Source organism: Siphateles boraxobius, unplaced genomic scaffold, assembly GCF_051911475.1.
Source record: "Siphateles boraxobius isolate OS27281-9 unplaced genomic scaffold, OSU_SipBor_1 9, whole genome shotgun sequence".
In the NCBI taxonomy this organism is placed as follows: domain Eukaryota; kingdom Metazoa; phylum Chordata; class Actinopteri; order Cypriniformes; family Leuciscidae; genus Siphateles; species Siphateles boraxobius.
The window spans coordinates 10,802,163-10,828,405 of NW_027509219.1; the positions used below are offsets into that span (position 1 = coordinate 10,802,163).

General features: G+C 38.3%; 2 protein-coding genes across 6 annotated transcripts; one reads left to right on the forward strand and one right to left on the reverse strand.

Moving 5' to 3' along the window:
- The first annotated feature begins 164 nt into the window (after positions 1–164).
- Positions 165–14,616, forward strand: LOC143732253 (uncharacterized). The gene is made up of 8 exons (XM_077223103.1): positions 165–420; positions 1,118–1,286; positions 1,775–1,831; positions 2,036–2,176; positions 2,262–2,308; positions 2,429–2,490; positions 12,158–12,284; positions 12,619–14,616. The coding sequence occupies exons 2-8, from the start codon at positions 1,208–1,210 to the stop codon at positions 13,312–13,314; spliced, it is 1,209 nt and encodes a 402-aa protein (XP_077079218.1). The 5' UTR covers positions 165–420; positions 1,118–1,207; the 3' UTR covers positions 13,315–14,616.
- A 419-nt stretch (positions 14,617–15,035) lies between these two features.
- slc7a4 (solute carrier family 7 member 4) lies at positions 15,036–26,015 on the reverse strand. Of its 5 annotated transcripts, none has more exons than XM_077223109.1 (6): positions 25,897–26,005; positions 23,347–24,425; positions 21,532–22,277; positions 20,298–20,406; positions 19,051–19,262; positions 15,036–18,399 (listed from the first exon to the last, which is right to left on the reverse strand). In XM_077223109.1, exons 2-5 carry the CDS (start codon positions 24,326–24,328, stop codon positions 19,066–19,068), a joined length of 2,034 nt encoding a protein of 677 aa, XP_077079224.1. In that variant the 5' UTR covers positions 24,329–24,425; positions 25,897–26,005; the 3' UTR covers positions 15,036–18,399; positions 19,051–19,065. The 5 variants fall into 5 exon arrangements, with proteins under 5 accessions (XP_077079224.1, XP_077079221.1, XP_077079223.1 ...); XM_077223106.1 differs by having other exon boundaries at positions 23,347–24,328; positions 25,897–25,982; XM_077223108.1 differs by adding an exon at positions 25,162–25,213 and having other exon boundaries at positions 15,036–19,262; positions 25,897–25,973.
- Positions 26,016–26,243: the final 228 nt, after the last annotated feature.

Sequence of the window (26,243 nt, forward strand, 5' to 3'; positions counted from 1 at the left end):
TCCTGCTCATATTTGTCTCTTTTCTTCGAAAAACACATTAAGGTCACCGCCGTGCTACTAAAAGGTGAATATTGATAAAAACGAAAGCAAAATTTGTCCTGCTCGTCTTGCGTCATAGTTTCCGTACTGTGTTTGATTGGCTCGCGCCCGCTTTTTCTTTATTTGAATACGTTTGAATCTACTAACAAAGTAGATAAGAGGAGGGGAGGGGCTGGATTCTGGAATGGTATTATAAGTGTAAATCTAAGTATAGCCTATTCATTTTTTGTCACATCATGGCCATTATGTTGGTCGATTTATAAAACATGAAAAATTGGAAGACATTTGAGGTATTTTTTTGTAACCAGCCAGACGTGAATGAAGCCGTGTTTCTGAGTCACTGCTTTTGGATGGAGGAAGTGCGTGTGTGCAAGAGCATAAGTGGGTTTCTCTATTATTTTAAATCTCTTTTGTTTTGTATTGATTTATTAATTGGCTTTAGTTTATACCATTTTAACAGTATATACATTTTCCGTCATATGTGGATTCTGCGACTGCGAGTAGGCTATACATGTTCTACCACAATGAACAATCTGACTGACATTGGCTATTTTACTAGAATTAAATGTATCATGTGATCTTCTACAAATGTTGCAAAACTTCACTAGTTTGTTTACATTTTTCCTGCAAGTCTTTTTTTCATTTTTGAATATGCAAGGACTTTGTGCTGTACGTGCCCCGATTTTCTAAACGATTATCACATTAGGCCTGCCTCCTTCATAAACAGAAAGTTATTTTAAAGAATCCATTTTCTAGCAACGTCAAAAGAGCACTATACTACCTGGCTAATTATTACTTTCTTGTTTCTTTAACTGTATGTATCTGCACAAAATATTGCATCACCACGCACAGGAATATTTAAATGGCCCAGTTAGCTATCAGTTGAGAATTACACATTGTTTTAGTTTAAAGGTATAATCTAATTTGTAATTTTTAAATTGCCAGAGATTTGCATACACAACATCATAGTGGATTGTATTTGTCATTGGTGAGATCATTACGACTGTATTATAGAGGTTTATTAATTTTGCTTAATTTATTAATAATGGGTTTTGTAATATTTTCTTGGTCCTATCAGGTCTGCTGAATATGTAGACTTGCTGCTCCTCACTCATAAAGTCAGGAGTCTCTTTGAGGAGGATCTGAAGTCAAAGTCCATCAGATTAAAATGAAGAGAAATTCTGTTAATAGATCAAAAACCAAACAATCATCAGCAACAAGCAGATGCCGGTATAAAAGGTCCAAAGGTAAGTTCAATTTAGGTATTACCTATTTAAACACTAAAACAGCACAAAGACTACAAGGCTGCCATCCCACGTTAATCTCGAGTAGTTATCTGTTCATAGCACTGATGTTCCTGAAGCAAAGGAGTACACAACTCATTTTTATTTCTTATTGCAAGTTAGAGGCCGATTAAAGGCACATTTACAATTGCTCTGCAACATTTCACAGGCAAAATCCAATCATTCAGCGTGAATACATGTGATCTGGAATTTCATGTACAAAATTGCTGCATTAACCAACAGTAAACTGCTTGCTGCTTACTGAAAGTGACTTCTGTGTGAGCGGTGCTTTATGCATTGCTATACTATTGACAATAAACCTTATTGCCTCCAAAACTGAAATGTGTGCATACTGCATATTAAATATCTAATTGAATTCATATTCTTCAAATTTTAAGCTGTTTATAATGTCTCCATCCTCTCTTTGTTTTTCCACATATCTCCTGTTGAAGTGGACCCAGAATCAGAAAACAAACCCCCTTGCCCAAGTCCAGTTCAAAATAAATGTGGTAAGAAACACTGTAAAACTGTAAGTTGAATAGGTGTCATTTGGAAGGGTTGGTTTTACAGTGAATTGTCATTTTAGTCGGTTTAAAACTTATAGAGAATTAATTTAACATCAATCATGGGTCAGGTAGGTCTACAGCATTATCATTATGTTAACCATCAGTTTTTTGCGGGTCATTTCTGTTTTTGTTTCTAATTTCTCTCAGCAAGGGACCATGTAAGGATAATTTTAGCTCATACTCCTTCACGTCTGAATGTCACTGCTTCAGCGGATCATGGAAGTCCAGTCAGTGCTCCAACAATTAGCCAGACAAGTGTGAACGGAAACTTAACTATAAATCAAAACTGTACGTTTTTTTTACCAGCTGTGATTTGTAAAACATACATGATGTATATAACATATCTAGAGAAAATAATACTATGCCTCTTTAGTTACAATGGTCTTGCAGAATCCCTCTGATGATTATCCTTTGGCTGAGGTAAGTGAGATGTCTTAAAGATTTTTATTGATGATATTTGAAACTTCACCTCATGAAATTCCATTTGAAAATATTAGTGGCATAAATATAACTCCCTTTATTGCTTTCTTTCTGCATTAGGATCACTCAGATGGGGGGACATATAATGAATATCAAAATCTTCCTTCACACAACACTGAACAGTAGGTAACTTGCAAAAAATCAATTGCATTTAGGTGTTAGTGTCAGTTCCTGTAAAAAATGTCTTGTTAAAAGAATGGAATATTCTGTCACCACAACAAATGAAATGTGAAATCTCTTACTCAATCCCTCTAGCGCCACCAACTGTCCAAAGTTGTTTAAGCTTATAACTTTTGAACCGTAAGGGCTAAAAATTCTTCACCCAACTGATTACTTGGCTTAAGGCGATTCGTTTTTATGGACATATTTCATATAGCTACTCTAGTGATCTAAACATGAACCAGCACTGCGTATGCGCACATGAAATAAATATATGTGCAAATAAGGACACTTATTTGGAGCCGTGCGCCTGATCATGAACGCGATGACACAATGGATTATTCTGATACACAGAAGACAATATTCTTTCTGTTAAACTGACGCGTCATTTGTTCAGAGACTGTAGTGCTTGTAAATTTATGAATATATATTATTATTAGACCTTTTAAATGTTCATACTTACGATTAAACTAAACTAATCACTCAGAACTAAATATATTCCTCATGAATCCCACAGAAAATCCCACAGAAGCACATAGCCAAGCAAGGTAGCTTAGACTTGGCCTTTTCGCTCGTATCTTCATGAAACATACATCGATCGTGAAAACTGGAACATCGTTATTTACAGAAGGAGCTCACTATTAAAAAGAGCCCAAACTCAATAATCCATCATCAACGTTGCATTTTAGCTTATAACTTCATGAAGCATGCACAAATCGTTGAAAATGGCACAACATTGTTTACAGCAGACTCTCACGATTAAATATAGCCCAAACTCAACATAATTCATCTTTCAGGTCTAAAGATATTCCTCATGGAGTTGTCACACATAAACCCACAAGCCTTGTATACTGATGACGTGGTTTTGCTCATAACTTCAGGAAGCATGCATAAATTGTGGAAAATGGCACATCCTTATTTACAGCAGATTGTTACGATTAAAAAGAGCCCAAACTCACCATAATCCATCCCTCAGATTTAAAGATATTCCTCATGGACTTCTAACACATGAACCAGCACAGGCGCACATCCAATGAAGGATATAGACGGTGCATTGATGTGACGTTTCAGCTCATAACTCCATGAAACATGCAGTTGTGCAAAATATAACATCTTTATTGACAGCCGAGTCATACGTTTACAAAGAGCCCAAACACAACATAATACATTGCGTTGATAACGCGATATTCCTTTCAAAGTGATGCATACATGGCTAAAAAACATGTCTCTCATCTTTCCGCGATGCAATGTGTTTTCCAATGTTCCCTGAACCGTCCGTGATTGTTTTCACACCACTTTGATAAACTCTTAAAAGAGTAGTTCACTTTAAAATGAAAATTAGCCCATGATTTACTCACCCTCAAGCCATCCTAGAATTTTACTTTGTAACGTGTTAAATATGAATATTTTTGTGAAGTTCGTTTACGATGGATGGATGCACGTTTTTGAGCTTCAATCTGTTGGTTGCAATCCACTGCCATTCTAAAACTTGGAAGAGCCAGGACATTTTTTAATATAACTCAGATTGTATTCGTCTGAAAAAAGAAAGTCATATACACCTAGGATGGCTTCAGGGTGAGTAAATCATGGGCTAATTTTCATTTGAAAGTGAACTACTCCTTTAACAAGTGCCTCTAAACTGGAGTGTACCGCCTGCGGCTGCGAAAAAATTCATAATCATATTTTTCAAAACTGCTAATAATAATAATAATAATAATAATAATAATAATAACTTCAATTTATATAGCGCCTTTCAAAGTACCCAAGGACGCTTAACAATCAACATGAGAAAGGGAAGGGTAGAATTAAGATAGGGGCAAAGGCCAGGGGAGCTAGAGTCCATAGGCCTCATTGAAAAGGTGTGTTTTGAGCTGGCATTTAAAGGTTAAAAGTGAGGAGGCAGAGCGGATCTCATGGGGAAGCTTGTTCCAAAGTGACGGAGCACCAACACAGAAAGCTCTATCACCAAATGTCTTAAGCCTGGACTTAGGAACAGCAAGCAGATCCTTGTCAGAGGAACGCAGGGACCGTGACTGAGTGTAGGGATGGAGAAGATCAGTAATGTACTGGGGTGCAAGTCCATGAAGGGACTTGTACGTCAGGAGGAGGATTTTATATTTGATGCGGGACTTAACTGGCAGCCAATGAAGCTTCATCAGGATGGGAGTAATGTGAAGACCAAGTTTTGTGTGTGTGAGCATCCTAGCCGCAGAGTTCTGCACATACTGTAGTCTGTCAGTGGCTTTGCTGGGTAGACCGAACAGGATGCCATTGCAATAGTCAAGTCTGGAGGTGATGAATGAGTGGATGAGGGCCTCAGCTACAGAGTTGGAGAGGCACTGTCGGAGTCTGGAGATGTTCTTGAGATGATAGAAAGCAATTTTAGTGACGTTTTTGATGTGTTGTTGGAAGGAGAGAGTGGAGTCCATGATGACGCCCAGGTTGCGTACTTGAGGAGATGCAGAGATTGAGCAGCCATCCACATCCAGTATGATGTCATCAACTTTTTTAAGAAGTGACAGCGGGGCAAACACCATGAGTTCTGTTTTGTCTTTGTTCAGTTTGAGAAGGTTACTGTCCAACCAGTGCTTTATGTCCTTCAGGCAGTTGATAAGTGCCACTGGTGGAAGAGAAGTAGAAGGCTTGGTACTGATGTAGAGCTGAGTGTCGTCAGCATAGCAGTGGAAGTGTAATCCATGCTTCCGGACAATCATCCCAAGTGGCAACATGTAAATATTAAATAGCAGTGGGCCAAGTACAGATCCTTGTGGCACGCCATGCAGGACTGGCGCCAATTTAGAGCAAGTCCCCTTGAAGGTGACATATTGTTGCCTGTCGGTGAGATAGGATTTAAACCAGGAATACACTGTATCAGTAAGGCCAATGAGTTCAGAGAGACGTGTGAGAAGAATGGAATGGGAAACTGTATCGAAGGCTGCAGAGAGGTCAAGAAGTATTAGAATGCTGACATGGCCAGAGTCAGCTGCCATGTGGAGGTCATTCGTGATTTTGATGAGGGCAGTTTCTGTGCTATGATGTGTCCTGAAACCAGATTGAAAAGGCTCGTAGAGGTTGTGCTGTAACATGTGATGGTTGAGTTGGGAAGCCACAGCCCTTTCCAATAACTTAGAGATGAAAGGTAGATTTGAGATAGGGCGGTAATGGTTTAAATCGTCTTGGTTCAGGCCTGGTTTTTTAAGTGTAGGGATCACCACAGCAGTTTTAAAGCTGGTGGGGACCACCCCAGAAGACAGTGAAGTGTTAATGATGTTAACCAGTGTTGGACCCAAAGTTGGAAGACATGCCTTAACCAAGGCTGTCGGCATAGGATCCTGTTTGCTGGTTATGGCCTTTGCTTTTGATACTAGCTCAAGGACTTGAGCTGTGTTGAGCGGGGAGAAGGAGGAGAGGCAGTCCTGCGGCGCGAGAGCGGTTGAAGAGTTTGTGTCAGACAATGGTAGTACGGTTGATTGAGATAAGCTGGACAGCTGCAGTTGTTGGTGGATGGTTTCAACCTTTTCCCGGAAATGAACCAGGAATTTAGAACATAAGCCAGCAGCATCAGAAGGTTGAGGAGGGTCAGGTGGGCAGAGTAAGCGGTTGATAATGGAAAAAAGCTGTCTAGGATGGTGTTGTTGTTTGCCAATGAGTGTAGAGTAGTAGTTATTTTTCACCTTGGATAGGGCATCTTTGTAGCTCTTAACGTGGTTCTTATAGGCTAGCTGGTGGACAGTAAGGCTAGATTTTTTATAGTACCTTTCCAGCCTCCGCCCTGTAGCCTTCATTACGCGGAGTTCAGCATTGAACCAGGGAGCAGGAGAGGAGAATGAGACAGATCGCGTAATGAGGGGGGCAACAGAGTCCAGACTATGTGACAGGGCCAAGTTGTAGTGAGTAACCAAGTCATCAACTGTACAGGATGGAGGACAGCTGATAAGATGGCCTGCAAGAGTGTATGATAATTTGTGAATGCACACTTGTTTGATGTTTCGATATGCAATGGTCCTTTTCACACACTTCTTGTGTGTGTGTACAGAAACAGAGAACATAACGGCAAGGTGATCAGAAATAGCTAGGTCGATAGTTTGTAGATGGGTTGGGGTTATACCCAAGGAGCATACCAGATCCAGTGTATGACCTTTAGCATGAGTTGGGCCGTTGACATCTTGTGAAAAATTAAAACAGTCCAGTAGTGACAAAAATTCTGCAGTGTAGACATTACTGGAGTCAACATGGATGTTAAAGTCACCAAGTAAGATCGTAGCTGGAAAGGTGGGACAGATTAGAGCAAGGAGGTCAGAGAGCTCCGGCAGGAAACTAGCAGATGCCTTAGGCGGACGATAGACAAGGACCATTTGTAGCTGCATTGGCCCGATCAAAGCAAAATGAATGCACTCAAATGAAGAGGTGTGTACTGGAAATTCTTTTATATGGAAATCTGCATGATGTATGACAGCCAGTCCCCCACCCCGTCCAGAACTACGTGGCTTTTGAATGTAACTATAGCCTTGGGGGGTAGCTTGGTTAAGCGTAAGAAAGTCCATTTGGTTCTGCCAAGTTTCAGTTAGACAAAGAAAATCCAGTTTCCTGTCAGTTATAATGTCATGTATGAGTGGTGCTTTATTATTTAGCGACCGAGTGTTCAGCAGCATGAACGAAACAGATTTCAGGACAGATGAGTTGGCATGAGAAGTGACGTCAACAGCCTGTTCAACGGGCCGTAGATTCAAAAGGTGTATACGCGGCTCATTCTGATGACGTCGTCGCTGGGAAGTGATAGACCGAACAACAGGAATAGCCTGGGATGTCTCCGTGTAAACAAGCTTATGCCGAACAGCCCTGTGCACATAGGGGGCACGACGTAAGAGATGGAGAGATTTAATCACCTCAAGGCTACCGTTGCCCGGTACGATGTGCGAGTTGAAATTCTTGAGTTCCAGAGCGCAGTATCTTAGGAATGCCATGATGCCAGAGGAAAACGTTAGCTTGCCCAACACTAGCTAGCAGCTTACAAGCCGCAGATCATCACGACCAAGCTTCAACAGAGAATACTGTGGAGGATCAAGCCGTTGACAGAGGTAATTACAATGTTCACAGTTTGGAAATCGTCCGATTGCAAAGAAGCGTAGCAGCTGGAAAAAACCACAGGTTTACCAGATCCTGTAGCATAACCAAGCATACAGCGAAAGAGTTGCAGAATGTGAGAAAGTTAATCCAACTAGTAGCATGAAGTATAGTCCAGCTTTGATAAAGCAACGGGAGAAGAATCGCAGAGTAGCGGTAGTAGTGCGTTATTTTGTTTGTGAGCATGAGAAGCAGCGACATGAGCATGAGAAGCGGCGACAGACACGCCAGCGTCCTCTCGTAAGCTCAATATACTTTATTGACTTGCTGGCTTGATTAACACAAAATAGGCATCATTTGAAAGCTAAGAGCCTGAACTTTACAATGAATGTGTAAATTCTGATTTGATTAACTCCGAAGTAGTGCTGATTTACTTGCTGATAAATAGAATTTCGTTTTTTCATAATCTATAAAATACTTTTTTTGTTTTGTGTACTGCAATGTGTCGAAAACATCATACAGCCCAAGAAACATTCACAGATCGTTGAAAATGGCTCATAATTTTTTACAGCATATTATTACAATTAAAATGAGCCCAAAATGAACATAATCTATTGCGTTGATCACAAGATAATCCTTATGGAGGAACAATTTTAAAAGCCGCATTAGGGGACGTCAAGGACTGAACAAAAAGGCTATCTTGGTTGCAACTGCAAAATGCTGCAACTTTAGATAACTTTATGCACCACAAAATTTGATCCAGATGCAGCTCAAGTGTAGAGGGACTTCACCAAATTCAAATTTAAAAAAAAATTCCTCCTTATTTCTGTCCTGAGTTATTCCATGTCAAATAATAAAGATATATATAAAATATATATATATATATATATATATATATATATATATATATATATATATATATATATATATATATATATATATATATATTTGTCTTTTATCAGCAGTTTCTCAGCTTGAGAATTTCCAAATGTAATGTAAATTTTCAAAAAATTTCAAAAGTGTTTTATCAAACGAAATCTACCTTTTGACTCTCCTTGTTATAGGTTTCGAGTTATGAGTATTTAGTTTTGTGTGTCACTCAGAAAAACAACAACTCTAAAAATGCCCTCAGGGCTCAAGGGGATTGATGTTAAATTTAGACTTGTATTCACTATAAACATTGATCAATGCAGAGGCCAAATATGGTAAATGAAAGCATAACCATACTTGCATAGAAAAAAATGTAGCATTGGTGCATGCTGATTCAGAGCTTCCTTCATCTGAAGTCTTCATAATAGGCTGGATTCAAACTGGAGCTGACATACTCTAGTTACCTCAGGATGGGCATCCCAAGATAAAACAGAGAAGCAAATAGAAAATAATTAGCGTAGCTGCTGTTCATAACATTAGGCAAAGATAATCGTGTGCATTTAATCTGATATAACTGGGGTACAAGCCTATGAGATGCATTATATGAATGCTAGACTAAAGAGATGTGTCTTTAATCTAGATTTAAACTGGGAGAGTGAGTCTGAGCCCTGAACATTATCAGGCAGGATATTCCAGAGTTTAGGAGCCAAATGTGAAAACGCTCTCCCTCCTTTAGTGGACTTGGATATTCTAGGTACTACCAGAAGCCCAGAGTTTTGTGACCTTAAAGATGGATGGATGGATTGTAAGGCGTGATGGATTGTAAGGCGATAGAAGATCAGTTAAATACACAGGCACTAAACCATTTAGGGCTTTATAGGATAGTAGCAATACTTTGTAATTGATACAGATCTTAAAGGGTTAGTTCACCCAAAAATTAAAATTCTGTCAGTAATTACTCACCCTCATGTTGTTCCAACCCCGTAAGACCTTCGTTCATCTTCGGAACACGAATTAAGATATTTTTGATTAAATCTGAGAGCTGGATCACTCCTCCATAGGCTTTTTCAGGGATTGAACTTGCCGGCCTCGAAAAGTTATTAAAGACATCGTTAAAATAGTCCAAGTGACTACAGTGGCTCAATCTTAAGTTTATCAAACGACGAGAATACTTTTTGTGCGCTAAAAAACCCAAAAATAACGACTTTATTTCAACTATTCATTTCCTTCTCTGTGGGCCTCGAGTCAGTTCACTAGTGTAATAGCGTACGCTTCTGTTGTTGTACGTCACACGCATCACCCACATGACCAGCGTCGGCCAATAGTGAGCCTACGTGTGACGTAGCTCTACGCTATTACACTAGGTAACTGACTAGAGGCCCACAGAGAAGGAAATGAGTAGTTGAAATAAAGTCGTTATTTATGTTTGTTTTTGCGCACAAAAAGTATTCTCGGCGCTTGCTAAACTTAAGATTGAGCCACTGTAGTCACTTGGACTATTTTAACGATGTCTTTATTAACTTTTCGAGGCTGGCAAGTTTCAATCCCTGAAGAAGCCTATGGACTAGTATGGAGGAGTGATCCAGCTCTCAGATTTCACCAAAATATCTTAATTCGTGTTCCGAAGATGAACGAAGGTCTTACGGGGTTGGAACAACATGAGGGTGAGTAATTACTGACAGAATTTTCATTTTTGGGTGAACTATCCCTTTAATAGGTAACCAGTGTAGAGATGATAAAATTGGTGTTATATGAGCATATTTTCTTGACTTAGTAAGAACTCTAGCTGTTGTATTTTGGACTAATTATAGATTGTTTATTGAGGATGCAGGACAACCAGCTAGTTACTACAGTAAAGTAATGCATTACTTGCTTTGACATGTGAAAACAAACCTTTTTATTTACATGTTTATAAATGAATAAAATCCCAATAAAAGTTACATAGTTTGTATAGTCTATACATTTGAATTACAATAATAATAATAATAATATGTTTATTTTCTATAGCGCCTTTCAAGAACCCAAGGTCGCTTCACAATGTAATACAAATAGCAAACAAACAACAAGCAAACAAATACAAAGGCCATCTGCTTATGAGAGACAGAACAGATGGAAACAAGCATACACTGATTGACATGAATCATAACAAAGACATATTGTATTATTGATCAAAATATACAATTACGACGAAGTATGTAGCAAATAGAGCTGGAAAAGTGAAGAGTGAAGAACAGAGAAAGCAGTGATGAGGATACTGATTTATTGGGCAAGCTTGAAGATATGTGTTTTAAGTTGTTTTTTGAAGGTCCGGATGTTGTCGGTCGCACAAAGATTCGGGGGCAGCTTATTCCACAGCTTAGGGCCAACAACACTAAAAGCCCTACCGCCCACCGTGGAGAGTCTGACCCGGGGTACCACGAGTAGGTTTTCAGTGCTAGACCTAAGGGCCCGAGTTGGAACATATGGCTGTACCAAATCATCAAGGTATTTGGGTGCCGGGCCATGTACAGCTTTAAATACTAGAATTAACAGTTTAAATTGGATGCGGTTTATGACAGGAAGCCAGTGCAGTTGGTGAAGGATAGGAGTGATGTGGGCAGATTTTTTATTATATGTCAGGGCACGTGCAGCAGAGTTTTGGACCATTTGAAGGCGGTGTATTGATTTGGTGGGTAGTCCGCTGTATAATGAATTACAGAAGTCCAATCTGGAAGTGATAAAAGCATGAATAACAGTTTCCGCATCTATAAAGGTAAGAGAGGGGCGAATACGAACAATATTCCACAGGTGAAAAAAGCATGATTTGACAGTCTGACTAATGTGTGAGTGAAAGCAGAGCGTGGGGTCGAACAGAACTCCCAGATTCCGTACAGTTTTTGAAGGCCTAATCTCAGTACCATCTATATCAATAAAAATGTCATGTCTGGGTGAGCTCTGTGATCTAGGGTTAATCAACAGGATTTCGGTTTTACCAGCATTAAGCTGTAAGAAGTTAGAGGACATCCATGTTTTAAGTTCGTGAAGGCAGGAGGTAACTGAAGAGGGTGGAAAGGATGAATTCGGATCGATCGTGAAGTAAATTTGAATATCATCAGCATAGCTATGAAAATTGAGACCATGCTGTCTGATGATCTGGCCTAACGGTAGCAAGTAGATTAGAAATAGAAGCGGGCCAAGTACAGTGCCTTGGGGCACACCATGAGAAACAGGAACAGAGCGTGAGCGGTTGTTACCTATCTTAACAAATTGTTGTCTATCACATAGATACGAGGTCAGCCACTGAAGTGCCGCACCCGTAATGCCTATTGCAGACAATCGTGAGATAATTGTAGAGTGGCACACAGTGTCAAATGCTGCACTGAGGTCAAGGAGAACCAGGATACTATGTGCACCTGAATCAGAAGCCAGAAGGAGGTCATTTAGTACTTTTAGAAGAGCTGTTTCTGTGCTGTGATATGTCCGGAAACCAGATTGAAGGGGTTCGAAGAGATTATGTTTCTCTAAGTGTGATTGCAGTTGTGCCACAACTACCTTCTCAAGTAGCTTGCCAACGAAAGCGAGATTTGATATTGGTCTATAATTGCTGTAAGTGGCGTTGTCGAGGCCGGGCTTCTTAAGGATTGGGGTAATGGTCGCTACTTTCAGATTAAGCATAATAATAATGAGCAAAGTGAAAAAATTAACTTTTTCTTGTAGGGTCCTTCAAAAATGTAAAAGCTCTCAGCGCTTACATCATCCAAGATGCTTGTCCTTCAAAAATTGTCAGGAGCAACCGAAATTAACTCTTGCAGAGGTGAAAAAGAACACAAATTACCTAAGAGAGGTTAGTAAACCAAGTACCATATTTTGATTTCTTATCATTTGGCTTTTTACCCACTACAACAGTTTGGAATATTGGATTTTTTAAGTTGTTGAAAGAGGTCTCTTGTGCTTACAAAGGCTGCATTTATTTGATAAATACAGTAAAAACAATTTAAAATAACTAATATAATATATTTGAAAATGTATATTTAAATGTGTATTTAAATGTATAATGTGATGGCAAAGCTGAATATTCAACATCATTACTCCAGTCTTCAGTGTCACATTATCCTTCAGAAATCATTCTAATATGTTGATTTTCTAATCTTTGAATTAAGTAATCATTTTAATTTCAGGTTACTGTAATTGGAAAGATCTTTGAGAATCAGCCTGCAATCAACAACATCCTACCCGATGAAGAAGGGATGCAATATTCTCATCACACCCTGTATGATAACACTGCAAAAGTTCACTTGAGTTTAGCAGATAGATTTACTGTAACCCTCAATCAGTGGTATATATTTACAAGTCTTTCCATCTGTGACTTTGGCGAAGGAAATGTACTCTGTTCAACCGAACTCACAACGTTGGAGCCATTTACTCCTTTAGAAGACAATTTACAGGAGCCTGAAGAGACAATCATCTCAGGGCTGGTCACTGAAGCATTACTGAACTTTGAATATTTGTGTTCATGTGGTGCTACTCTCTCTCTCTCAAATTCAAAACAGTTCAAAATTAAATGCAAGGAGTGCAGAAAAAGCTGCAGGTGTGACAGCGTTCAAAACCGAGCCAAGGCCAATGTAACCATCAAACAGCTCAATGGAACCGAGCAGAGAGTGGTGTTAAACGATACACTGCTGCACTCTATTGTCCGCTTTAAGAGAGAGGGATACTGTGACAGTCAGCTGCTAGAGGAGCGTCTGCTGAGAGCTGAGAGAATGACTGTAGTGTGTGTGGATGATGAGCCTCGGAGTGTGCAAATAGAAGCAGTGGAAGAAGCAAAGGGTGTGGCAAAGCCCTTTTTTTCTAAGTTGAAATGTTGTGTGTTATGAAGCCTTGTCCATAAAAGGTGCAGTAAGTGATTTCCAAAAAAACAACAAAAAAAACACTTGTATCCAATCAGCAGTAGGAGGCCGATACACTCATGAAGGGGGAGGAGAGAGAGAGAGAGCAAGAGGGAGATTTGAAGAAAGACTGTAGAAAGAGAGATGGCTGAGAGACATTACAAAAGAGAAAATTTCTGAGAAATATCACTGGATAAAGAAGGTATATGATTAGGCAACAGGTTACTATTAGAAAAGGCCTAAAAACGGATGCAGAGGTTCTTGTGTTTCTGCTCCATACGCAGGGCTCTCAAGTGTCACGCATTGAGCGTGACAGTCACTCATTTCGGTCTTTTGTCACGCTCTCCCGCCACACATTGTATTTCTCACGCTGAAAAACTATTTGTAATATATTTAATATGCCGCAGCGCCCAAAACTCTGGCCGCGCCGCTCTCACTGTGGAACCGGCAGGAATCAAGCGCGTCTCCTCTCGTATTGTTCGTCGAGCTACACAATAGCCAATCAGAAAATATTGGAAGAAATATTGGAAGAAATACCCCCCCCCACCCCCACCCCCCCGTTGGCTGGATGTCACTCTAAATATTGGAAGAAATAATGTCCATTATTACGTATTTCCTTTAGATTTGTTCTTAACTGTTTGTGCATGTTGTATGTTTATTGCATATGCCTGTAGAATGTAAATTTGGCTTTATCAGAGACAGTTTTGACACGTTTTTAAAACATGAAATAGCAATGAAACAATGCTTCTACAGCATTTATTATTCATTGTTAATGTTAACCTTAACTATCAACCTTATACTAATACATTTTTAAGATCAAAAGTTCTATCTGTTAACATTAGTTAATGCGCTGTGGACTAACATGAACGTTCGCATTTTTTAAAGGTTAATAATTATGTAAAAAATATATAGCATATTGCTCGTTGTTAGTTAATGTATTATTAACTAATTTTAAGAAATGAGTATTTATTTGTATTATTTATTAAATGGGTATTTATTTAAGTGTTGCCCATAATTTCAACCTTGGCAACTGAATAGATGTGAATGTTTACTGACAAAGACCTCAGTATGTTGTCATGGTAACCCTCATTCTGGAGTGAAACATTATCTTTTCACTACAGAGATCCATCAGTCTATCTATCTGTGCTGTATGTAATATTGAATCAACTGCACACACAATGTTTTCTGTCACTGTTTCCTGTGGTAAAGTCAAGGTACACACTGTACATATTACTGTATTGTGTTTATATGACTGACAAACTCAGCATGTAAAAGAGAAATTTAACCCCAGTGTTTTGTTCTGTGGCATTGTTGGGAATCTCATGTGCAGCTAAGCATGATGGGTGTCATATTATGGAGTCTGGGACTGGGTAGATCTTGGTTGTCAAGCTGAATCATTCATGTAGCATTTGGCAAACACAGCAAAAGCAAACACTCCAGTTATCTATCTACACCTTGTTAAGCCGAGGTCATCTAGGTCAAACTAGTAATTGGAAAAAAATTCCCATGTGACTTTTCACAAGTTCTGCTTAATCTAATAATCCATTCCTGTCGGATAGATATCTGTCATTGCTGATGTTAAAGTTTTTACAGTTGATTATTGAAAAGAAAAAAATACTATAATTTGTGTCACTTAATATAAAAATAAAAACTCCACAAAAAAATATATAAAAGAATACACCACATATTCTATGAATAACCAAACCATATGATGCTTCAAAACATTTATTCATCACTATATAATACAATCTCTCATAACAGAAAGTTACAAAGACAGAGGTATATGCTCATGACACAACAGAAGAAACTTCTTAATAACAAGTGGTGCTTTTTAAGAGAGATGAGTGCGAGTGAGAAGGGCATAAACAAACCAAACTGGTATACAGGAAAAGGTGTAGAAAGAGATCAAGACAAAAAGATGTACTCAAAAATTTATTTTTAAACAAGATCTCAACGTTATAATGATTTTCATCTTCGATTCAATAATCTTAAATTCCACAAAATGACAGTCTATACAAGTCTAAAATAACAATTCTACAGTAGCTGTATGTAAAACTTTGGGAATGCTTCAGTATCTGAATCATTAAGGCCATTGGTTACATGTGCTATACAAACATATAGATATAATATTTACTTGTTAACTGGGTTTTGTGCCTTCATCTATTCTTCAGTTCCTCATTAAGCAACTACATTTGGCTGCCAGAAAGACATGAACTGGATTATACAGCAGAGTGGACTGGCAGACATTTTTAGATATAAATTAAACAGCTGTTGAACAAAAGCAGGGAACGGACTGAGGATATAAACCCCCGTTAGAAGCGTCTGAATAAACACCAGGGCCAGTGCACTCAGTAAAGGGAGTATTTCATATGGACATTCGATCTGAATCAGTGTATGGGCAGCCACAATGTGATGTGTTGGACTTTTTACCCTAATCATGTGATAAAAATGGGATTAAGGACATAAACAGGACATTTAAGGTTAAGGAGGGAGCAGTCACATTCTTTATATCAGTGAGGAAGTGTGATTAAACAGAAACAGCAGGAAGTAGAATGACACATCATGTTTCTGAATGTGTGTAGTGCAGCTGAAGCTATTCGAGCGACAATAATAATCTTCGATGCACTGACTCTCTCTACCGGGATAATCTGGGTCAATCTCTGAGGGAGGGAACGCTGTAGATCTAGGGGGTGAGGGAGATTAAGGGGCTTGTGAAGCAGAATATTATCTAGTATCTGCTGTCCAGCCAGTATCTATATAAAATGCACACTTCTATTATGCTTGTACCGAGGAACAGATCTGTTCTGTGCTTGTTTGTATTATAGTGTTAAAGAGAAGTATAGATTATTATTAGTTATTTAAATTGTAAATTCCTATCCAAAAACTCAAGGAGAAACTCAAGGTGAAGTGCTCTGAAGGGCACACTGGTGATCGGGGTGCCAGTAATTCACAAAACTGTGTGTGCAAGTTTGTCAATATAATTTTGAGTGTTCTATTCTGTTCTAACATAAAAAATATTTAATATTTATGGTCAATATAAAATGTAAAGCTCAGTTTCTAATGCACACACGACACTTGGTCAAGTTTGTGCACACTTGGCAGGTTTGGTTTGATTAATATGAATTCTGGTGCTATTGCTCTGTTAGTTCGGTTCATTTGGATAAGTGTGAACGCTTCCATCTGAACCCTGTGCACACCAAACAAGCGGACTGAGACACAAATTTTCAGGGGTTCTTAGTCTTCCAAACTAATTCTGGTGTGGTTTAAATGAATACAACACAGGCCAAAGATAAACAAATCAAAAACAGGATGTGATGTCACTAAAAAAAGTATACTGCTCAGGCATACTTGGTTCTTCTTGTCATAAGACCTACGTTTCCCATTAGAGTTCAGTACAGGCATCGGAACTGAGTCTCCCTGAAGCAGATCTTCATTTGAAAGTGCAATGGAGGAATTCCTACATGTTTTAATTCCTTTACACATTTTATAAGCTGTTTGAGACTTGTAAGCTGGTAAAGATGTGTGTATATGTACACACATACAACAAGCGCATTTAGCACACAGCATTATTTTGGATGTTCGGCAAGTTCTGACGCAAAATATACAGCATAAAAGCTGTTCAGTCAGGTTGTGACCTTATCCTCATGCCTTTTCTTTTGCATCTTTAGGTTTGATGTTAAAATTACAGTGTAAAACACTAAGTGACTAATGTGTCGTTTTCTTTTTTGGCCCAAAAGAATTAAGAAATTTAAGTGTGAACACACACTTAAATGCATGTGTCACGGTCTTAGAAATGAACTCATTTCCTTAAACACAAACTAGAAATGAACTCTTTTCAAATAGTTTTTCAAATAGTTACTATTTAAAGAAAAAACACTGAAATAATAGAATAAAATATTATTATTTTCAAGAACTTCCTTTTAATGATTTTTTTCTTCTTCATTCTGTAATCAGGACAGTTTTATCACCCTGTCATTAATTTGTTTTGAACAAAAAAAATGTATAATAAAAGAGGTGTATTCAAGTAATATTATGTATGAAATGTGTCACTGACCCAGATGCTAAAACAACCAGTCAGTTCCAAGGTACCGATGCCAAGTAAATGTCCCAGCTCAGTCACGTCACACTGTTTGAGTGTGTGTGAGAATAAGGGCAGTTTAGTGTGTGTGTGTGTGTGTGTGTGTGTGTGTGTATGACGTCACATGAGATGTGCAAATCTGAGTGTGGGAATAGGGATTAGTGAATACTGGGTAAGTGTGTTTGCAAAGGTAAGGCAAGTGAGGAGTGTCAGTGGACACAAATGAAACAAGATCACTCAGGAACAGCTCATTCTAAGGTTATCATACAAACATGCATATGAAAAACAGAAAAAAACTCAATTCACAATAGTGACCATTATTAAAACCTGATTTTGGTTTAATTATACACTGAAAAATGAATAAATATACAGTTATGCTGTATTATAAATAAATATTCATGAGGTGCAGAAAAGCAATGGAAAACAAAACAAAGAGAAAAGGGTTGGAATCAGGGCCACAGGGGTTAGTGTGTGTTTAAGGAGTGTGTTCCTGACCCAAACACCCAAAAATAATGTATGTGTAAATATAGTAATGTTTGAGTATATTCATGTGATCCTGTTCCTTCTGTTAAATTCAAAGTATGGCCATCAGAGTGAGTGTGTGTGGGTCTGATGGGGGAAGGGAGATAGATTTGAGTAGATCCACATGATCCCTTAACAGCATTTGCTTAGACACTCATAGACCTTTAAACAGACCCTATATTCTGTCTACCAACCAGTGATTGTCAGTATTTCCCACAGGTCTGCAGAAACCATAAAAATATCAGGTATCTGCCAGTAACTACACTCCAAATGACATTTCAACAACCACAGACTCTTGCATTATAGATGAATCTACCATCATACCTGTGCATTTCAGTGTTTGGACTACACAGATGAAAATGTTTCCTAAGAATATGCTCAAGCAACAACTTACATCAGTGTTTGAATGATAAACAGTAGTCTGTCTTAAAGGTTTCAGCTTTCACAGAGCAGCAATGCGGATCCACTCGGCTCTATATAAACACCATATAAAAATAAGGAGATAATGAAGCCGGTTGGGCCACAGAATTATGGTGCACTTCGCTTATTCTCATATATAATTTACATACAAGCCAGAATAGTTGCTAAAAGTAGCTTAACACAGTGGATATGTTATGTAAGAGAGAAAGTAAATGGCCCACAGTTATGATCAGAATGCTAACAAAGGACAATGATTGCATACAAAACAATCACTTACTGACTTTAGAAGAAATATTTCATGTTCAGTACAAGTTAAGCTCAATCTACAGCCTTTGTGGCATAATGTTGATTACTACAACCATATTTAAACTTGTCCCTCCTTTTTCTTTAAAAAAAGCAGAAATCTGAGTTACAGTGAGACGCTTACAAAGGAAGTGAATGGGGCCAATCCGCAAACATTAAAGTGCCTTTACAATTTTTTTACAAATTTTTTTTTTTTAAACAAGGTTTACATTTTTTTTTTGTGGTAATAAACATTAAGCTTTACTTGTATTGAACCCAAAACATTCCTTTAATCCATTTTGCTTATGAACAGTTTGGTTTATCTTGACATGATGACAGCAGTAGTAAACGGAAGTGGAGCATAATAGAAAGAAAGCAAGAGTAATACAACAGGTAGGCATGCAGGTGTACTGTAAACACACCTCAGCATGATCAGATCATCTGCTGGCAGGTGGATTGTCGAGGGTTGGTGTGTGTGCGTTGTGAGTGTGTCCTTCAGGCTGGACGTTCTGCACTGTCTCCACAAGGCTGCCGCTGGGAAGGACCACGTAACGCGCTGCCACTTCCTGCCCCTGCTGTTCCCGTAAACCCTCCTTACTGTGCCAGACGCCATACCCGAAATACACCAGAAGACCTGTGATAGAGCAAGAGGACAAATTTGATTATGTGACCAGGCCGGTTTAACTGTTTAAATGGTTTGTAGCAGTGCTGACAGGAGCTGAAGATAATCATGTTTGGACTGATCTTCTTTTCCCACAGATGAGTCCAAAGCCAATAAATGCTGAGACACTAAAAACAATAGTTGCCTTGTCTCTTTAAATGCTTGCACATGGCGAAGCAGCAGCCATTTAGCTATCAGCTTTGATTAACAAACTAACAAAACAAGACTTTGACATGACATTTATAATTGATTTCTCATTAAAACAAGATGGTGTTTATATTTACCTGTCAGGGTAACAGTACATTTCAAAATGTAAATTCTGTCAACATTTACTCTCCTAATATGTGACTAACAATTTATAATTCCTTATGTTCCTTACACAAAGCAATTGGATGGGTTTAAAAAACTTTAAGGGTGTGTTTTTGTCTTTTTGGAGCTTGACAGTAGCCGCGTTTCCATTACCCTTCAACTGCAAATTGAAAATACGCCCAATGGAAACGCATCAATTTCGCAAAAATTCCCACATAATCGCAAAAAAACTTTTACGCTCATATGAAGAGGTTTTTTTTTTTATTATGATTTATCGTGAGTGGAAAAATGTGTGTTTTAGTCGCATAATATTGGGTAATGGAAAACGCTGTAATTTAGCGATATTTTTTAATCAACATTTATAAAATATTGCAAAAGTTTTGCACAAATCTGTAATGAAAACACGGATTGTAATGGCTGCCATTCTCTTTGATGATAAGAAAAAAGTAGGTTAAACACTCAGCTGAACATCCCTTTGGTGTTCCACACAACAACAAAAAATACTGACAGAATGGAGCAATATGAGCAATCATTTTTGGGAGAATTATCACATTAAGATTTTTTTTAAAGAGATAATGCTGTTCTGTACTGAGTTGGTCAGTTCATAAAGTGTATATATCCACCTCATTTGCTGCTTTACTTTAGAACAGTAATTACTAAATTGATGTTTATGAGAAGTGAAAAGTGATGAACTTGTACCTGCTGCGAGCCATATGCTGAAACGGATCCAGGTCAGCGGACTTAACTTCAACATGAGAAACACATTCAGGAGGATGCTGAAGCCAGGAATAAATGGAACCAGAGGAACCTGAATGATGAAACACATACTAGTGATGCAAAGTCTGACTCATTTCTATGACTTAATCTCAGTTGGTTTGAACGGTTTGTTTAAATCAACTGGTTCAAGAAAACTATTCAGTGATTCTTTTACATACATCCTACATGAATGCATCATCTCATGGTTCCTGGCATACAAGCATGTTTTGTATGTTTTTTTACATTTATTTATATGGTTTTATTAATAAGGGAGTTTGTAGTAATTTCATGTGTTCATTCAGTTTGTTGCGGCCAATTCAGCTCCAAGTAATTTTGAACTCATCTAATTTACATTTATATTAAACAATGCTGAAATCTATTTATACCTTTAGACTGAAATAATTTTTGCATGATTTTATATCAGACATCAGTATCCTCAGTTTATTCCCAAATGCTCTTAGTACTTATCGGTTGTCACTCATTACACATTCCATTTCAAAAGCTCAGTCAGTTAACATTTTGCAGATTCTGCAAGGTGTATATAAACTAATGACCACAACTGTACAGTTTAACCAATTGTAACATTTCATGATGTAGGCTTGCACAGAACAAATATTAGTGTGCATAAAAACATATTTGCTATAGTAATACACTAAATTCAACTTATTACGTGTACAATACATTCATTCCCACTTTTTGTAAAAGTAATAGTTCAACCAAAAATAAAATTCTATCATAAATTACAATTGTCTAATTTCGTTCCAATCCCATAAGACTCGTTTAATGAAATGTGAGAAATTTCTGTCCCTGCATGAAAAGTCTTATCACCCAAAACCAAGTTCATAACATTCATAAAGAGCATGCTCTATGTATGTTCGCTGATCAATATGTGAATAAAATCCTAAATTAAATTCATATGAATTTATTTTACTATATCTTTATGAACTTGTTGAACATCCGAGTTTTGGGAACAGAAATATCTCACAATTTATTCATAATTACTACATTTGTGTTCTAAAGATGATTGAAAATTGTATGGTTTTTGAATGACATGACAGTGAGTAATTGATGACAGAATCAATTTTTTTTAGTAAACTAACCCTTTAACTGTATGATATCTGTGTTTTTTTCTAACCAGATGTCTAATCACCTCATTACTGCAGTATTTGTAACTAACCTGAAAGGTCTTGTGATTGGGCTGCTGTTCATGGACCCAGATGAGAGCCAGACTGAGCAGGAAGACCAGACTGAAGATGACCAGCAGAAGTGTGAAGCTCCACACAGGCAGATGCAGCTGGTTACTCCCAAACACCAACACAGCACTTAAAGAGACAGCACTGACCATCAGAGCCAGCACAGAGAACGCCACCACCTCCCCCGGCTCACAGTCCCCCAGTATACGGCCCAGATACGGTTCCCAGCGAGCCTTCAGTGTCCCAGCAGCGCGTCTCTCCTTCACCGCCTTCTGCCTCTCCACCAGCTGAAGTTTATCAGAGAATGATTCATACTCCTTCGGCTCTCCGCTGTCCTGTGCAAAGGTCTGGGTCTCGTTCACTGCCACAGATGGGTCCAGCTGTTGCCCTGACTGGTTCAGTGGAGGTGTGGATGAAGCATCTGTCTTGATTCCATTTCCTCCTGAGCTCCCAGTACATTTATCCTGTTGGTAGCGGAGAACTATGATGCTGGCCGCTACAAAAGTGTAAGCAAGCAGAGTGCCAATAGAGAGGAACTGGACTAGTGCTTCTAGATCAAAGATGAGGGCAAGAAATGCCATAAGGCTGCCAAAAACAAGAATGGCGATCACCGGGACTTTGGTTACAGGGTTGACACGAGAAAAGACGGAGAAGAAGAGGCCATCCTCCGCCATGGCATACACAATCCGCGGGAGAGAGAAGAGGTTGCTGAGCAACACAGTGTTCATGGCTAGATGAAAGAGATTAGATCGTTTTAATTAGACAAGATAGGAAACAGTATAAACTCCATATTTCTTCATCTATATGAACATAATCATAGAGACTGCTATAAAGTAGAAAAGAAAAAAAAATCTTTTACATCAATGTGACCATATGAACATCAATATGGATCTTCTCTACATACACAAAGGATCTCTACACACACTAACGTTCATAGGTTTCTGGTCTTTAAGAATGTTTTAAATGTTTTTGAAAGTCTCTTCTGTTCACCAAGGCTGCATTTATTTGATCAAAAATACAGTAAAAACCTTAATATTGTGAAATATTATTACAATTTAAAACAAATGTTTTCCAAGTCAGTATATTTTAATCTGCATATTAACTTCAAAGCTGAATTTTCAACACCATTACTCCAGTCTTCATCCACCAAATCCTTCAGAAATCTAATATATATGCTTATATGGGGCTCAAGAATCATTTCTTATTATTACCAATGTTGAAAACAGTTGTGGTGCTCAATATTTTTGATATGCTTTGATGGCGTGATGTATAGACAGTTCAAAACGACAGCATTTACTTAAATTAGACATTTTTGGTAACATTATAAAGGTCTTCCTGCCACTTTTGATTCATTTAATGCATCCTAGCTGTATAAAAGTATTAATTTATTATAGCCATAAAAAATATTTAGGTATATTTTTAAAAGACGTTCACTGGAGGTTAACATTTTTTTATTTGAATCGGTAAGGTGACATCATATGCAAACAAACCAGGATGGAAACATATTTATTAAATAAATTCCTAAAAGCGCATCAAAAAAGTGATGTGATGTTGCCTCAACAAGACAGCTTTCAGCCTGAATAATTTGCTCACATGATTAGCCACTATTACATTGTATATTTTTTGTGAATTAATAATCATTGCGTAAAATAAGTGGTTATTAAATGAAAATTTTTGTACATCTTTTATTATCATTTAATTATGTATATTTGTATTAAATCAACAATCGACCACCCTGCTCTCTATATATCAAAACTGACCATCGAAATCCTATACGTCAACTACTAACTCATACTCACCACAGATGGAACCCACAGCCACGATGAACCCGGCCCAGCTGTATCCCCGTCTGAAGAACGCATCTGACAGAGCGGAGTTTGGGTCGAGTGTATGCCATGGAACCATCAATGTAAGAACTGTGGACACCAGGACGTACGCTGTGGCCGCCAGGCCCAATGAGATTGCAGTCGCTATAGGAATAGCCTTCTGAGGATTACTGGCTTCTTCACTGGAAGCGGCTATCACGTCAAAGCCAACAAATGCATAGAAGCATGTTGCAGTTCCTGCCATAATACCCGAAAATCCAAACGGGGCAAAGCCTCCCTCCCGAGCACTCCAGTTGACTGGGTCGGCCAGTACAAAGCCAAACACCAAGATAAAGGCAATGACTACCATACTGATGGCCGAAAAGATGTGGTTGAGCCAAGATGAGACACGAACACCAAATGAGATGAAAAATGAAGCCACTAGGAGGATGGAGGCCGCTAAGAGGTCTGGGTAATGAGTAATGAAGGGCACGTCCCAACGCATCACATGACTTTCAGTGAAGTTCTGGATGCGGTGATTGAAAATTGAGTCCAAATAGCCACTCCATGCACGAGCTACCGCAGCCCCTCCAATCATATACTCCAAAATGACATTCCAACCAATCAGGAACGCCCAGATTTCCCCAACAGAAACGTAAGTAAACATGTAGGCGGAGCCTGTCTTTGGTACACGGGCGCCAAACTCAGCATAGCACAGCGCTGCCATGAGAGACGCTACTCCTGCGATGAGGAACGACACCACGACAGCTGGTCCTGCAGTGTCTTTAGCAACAGTTCCTGTGAGAACATACAGGCCTGAACCCACCATTCCACCGACACCAAGCAGAGCGAGGTCCACTGTGGACAGACAACGTTTCAGTGATGTTGCCATTACGTCATCCTCCAGCGTCTTTAGCCTGTTGAGCTTCTGACAGAACCTCATCACTGAAGAGCATCCAGAAACACATGATGCCATCTTGATAGAGAACGAAGAGTTGGTAAAAGAGATGATATGAAATACACCAAGGTCACACCTGGTCCATAGTTTCCGGAGTCAAACAGGCCTTATAAACCTGAAATGAAAATAGACATAGAATAAATATAATATACTGAAAATCAAAGTCAGAAATATATATATATCAATTTAAAGTGTTGTGAAAAGATTTTTTTATTGGACATTTTATATTTCATAACATTCTATTCTAGGCCTGTCTAGTGATGGATGCAGTCCCTTTGTAGACCTGTAGTTATTAGATATGCACATGACTGTTTAAGATGTTAACGTATGGCTAATGTTTAATTGTTGTGGATCAACAAAAGAAAAACTGAATCCAGCTCTGAAAACATTGATTGAATATGAAAAATTTACATCCAGCAACTTTCAGTAATTTACCTTATTACATACAAATGATAGTACACAGCAGAGAGCTGTGTAATATAACATAGAAACCAGTCAATTATTCAACATGCATTTATTGTGTTATGAAATGTTGTGCATTATTAACAGACAGTCACAGGGCCATCACTACAAATCATGGTACATCATTTTATTGGGTGGGCTTCCTTTCCCCTGGTCTCAATAAGTAGGCAATAGATGACCTAGCTTACAGATGGAAACTAGCTTAAGCTAAATCTGGTGCAAAGCATCTTTAATTAATGTTTTTTGCACATTGTCCCTGTTGAAATAAATAAATAAACAAACAAACAAACCTTAGTAGACACATTTTGTAAACTCTAATTGAGCCGTAATATTTGTTTTTATGCCATAATGTATATAATAGACCCTATGTATTAAGTTAGTGACAATACCTTTTGCAGGCAGCCAAAATCCACAGCCATAGATATGGTACAGAAAGAATTTCTAAAAAGAAACTGAATTACTAATTTCCGCTATCATAACCTGGCATAATATATTTGGAATATGCAACATAAACGTTTAATAGTGTTTAATGCTTAATAAAACCTCTACATTTTGATTAAATTAATGAATCATAATAAGCAGTTATGAGGAGATCAGGCCACACAGATGATGCTGCGGATGACAGATGGTGATTCCCGGGCCGTTCACATCACATCATATCCGCTGCTTCACTAGACTCACTGCTGGAGCGAGCCCTGGATGACGTCATACATGCCATCCTTATCTGAAAATCTCCATTGTACAGTGAATTTACAACTCACTTTACTTATAAAATGATATGAAATACAAGCTAAATGTTGATGCACGACCTTTCTCCATAAAACGCAGCACGAATAATCTAACTCAACATGTATTTGAGTCGGTAGTGATATTTTAAAGAGCTCAAATAAGCTCACATTTAATAACCAACGATATTTTCTCGGCGCTGTAATCGTTTGATTGAACTATACAGTGACAGCTGTCTGTTTTCATCCTCCCTTATCGCCAAAACCACAAGGTGTTGATGAGCATCGCCGAGAAGACAGGTGAGAAACTGCCCCGCTATGTTTCGCATTAAGGACAAATCTAAGCATTAAAACCTATACATGCAAATTCATAAAGGAGAGTAGGCTATGGCTTTTTACCTGTAATTGATTCTTGCGTTCATTCGTGTCGTGTTTGATGAAAGCGATGTTGTAAAGCGTCATTGAACAGAGCAGAGGGTGGAGGAGCGAACAGGAGCTGTTTCCGCTCTTAAAGGCACAGCACCTCATTAATGGATAATGTTTTGTATAAAACATCCCTTTACCTAATGTACTTTTGTCTGTACACAGACATGATGCTATTACTGATAATTAAATACTGAGCCACTTTTCTAGTGTTGGAAAGTCAGATTCATTCTATTGAATCTGTGCATCCTACAGTTCTTCTCATTAAAAAGGTCATCTGAGTCCTTATTGTATAGTTTTTTAGTTAAACAATTTTGATTCAA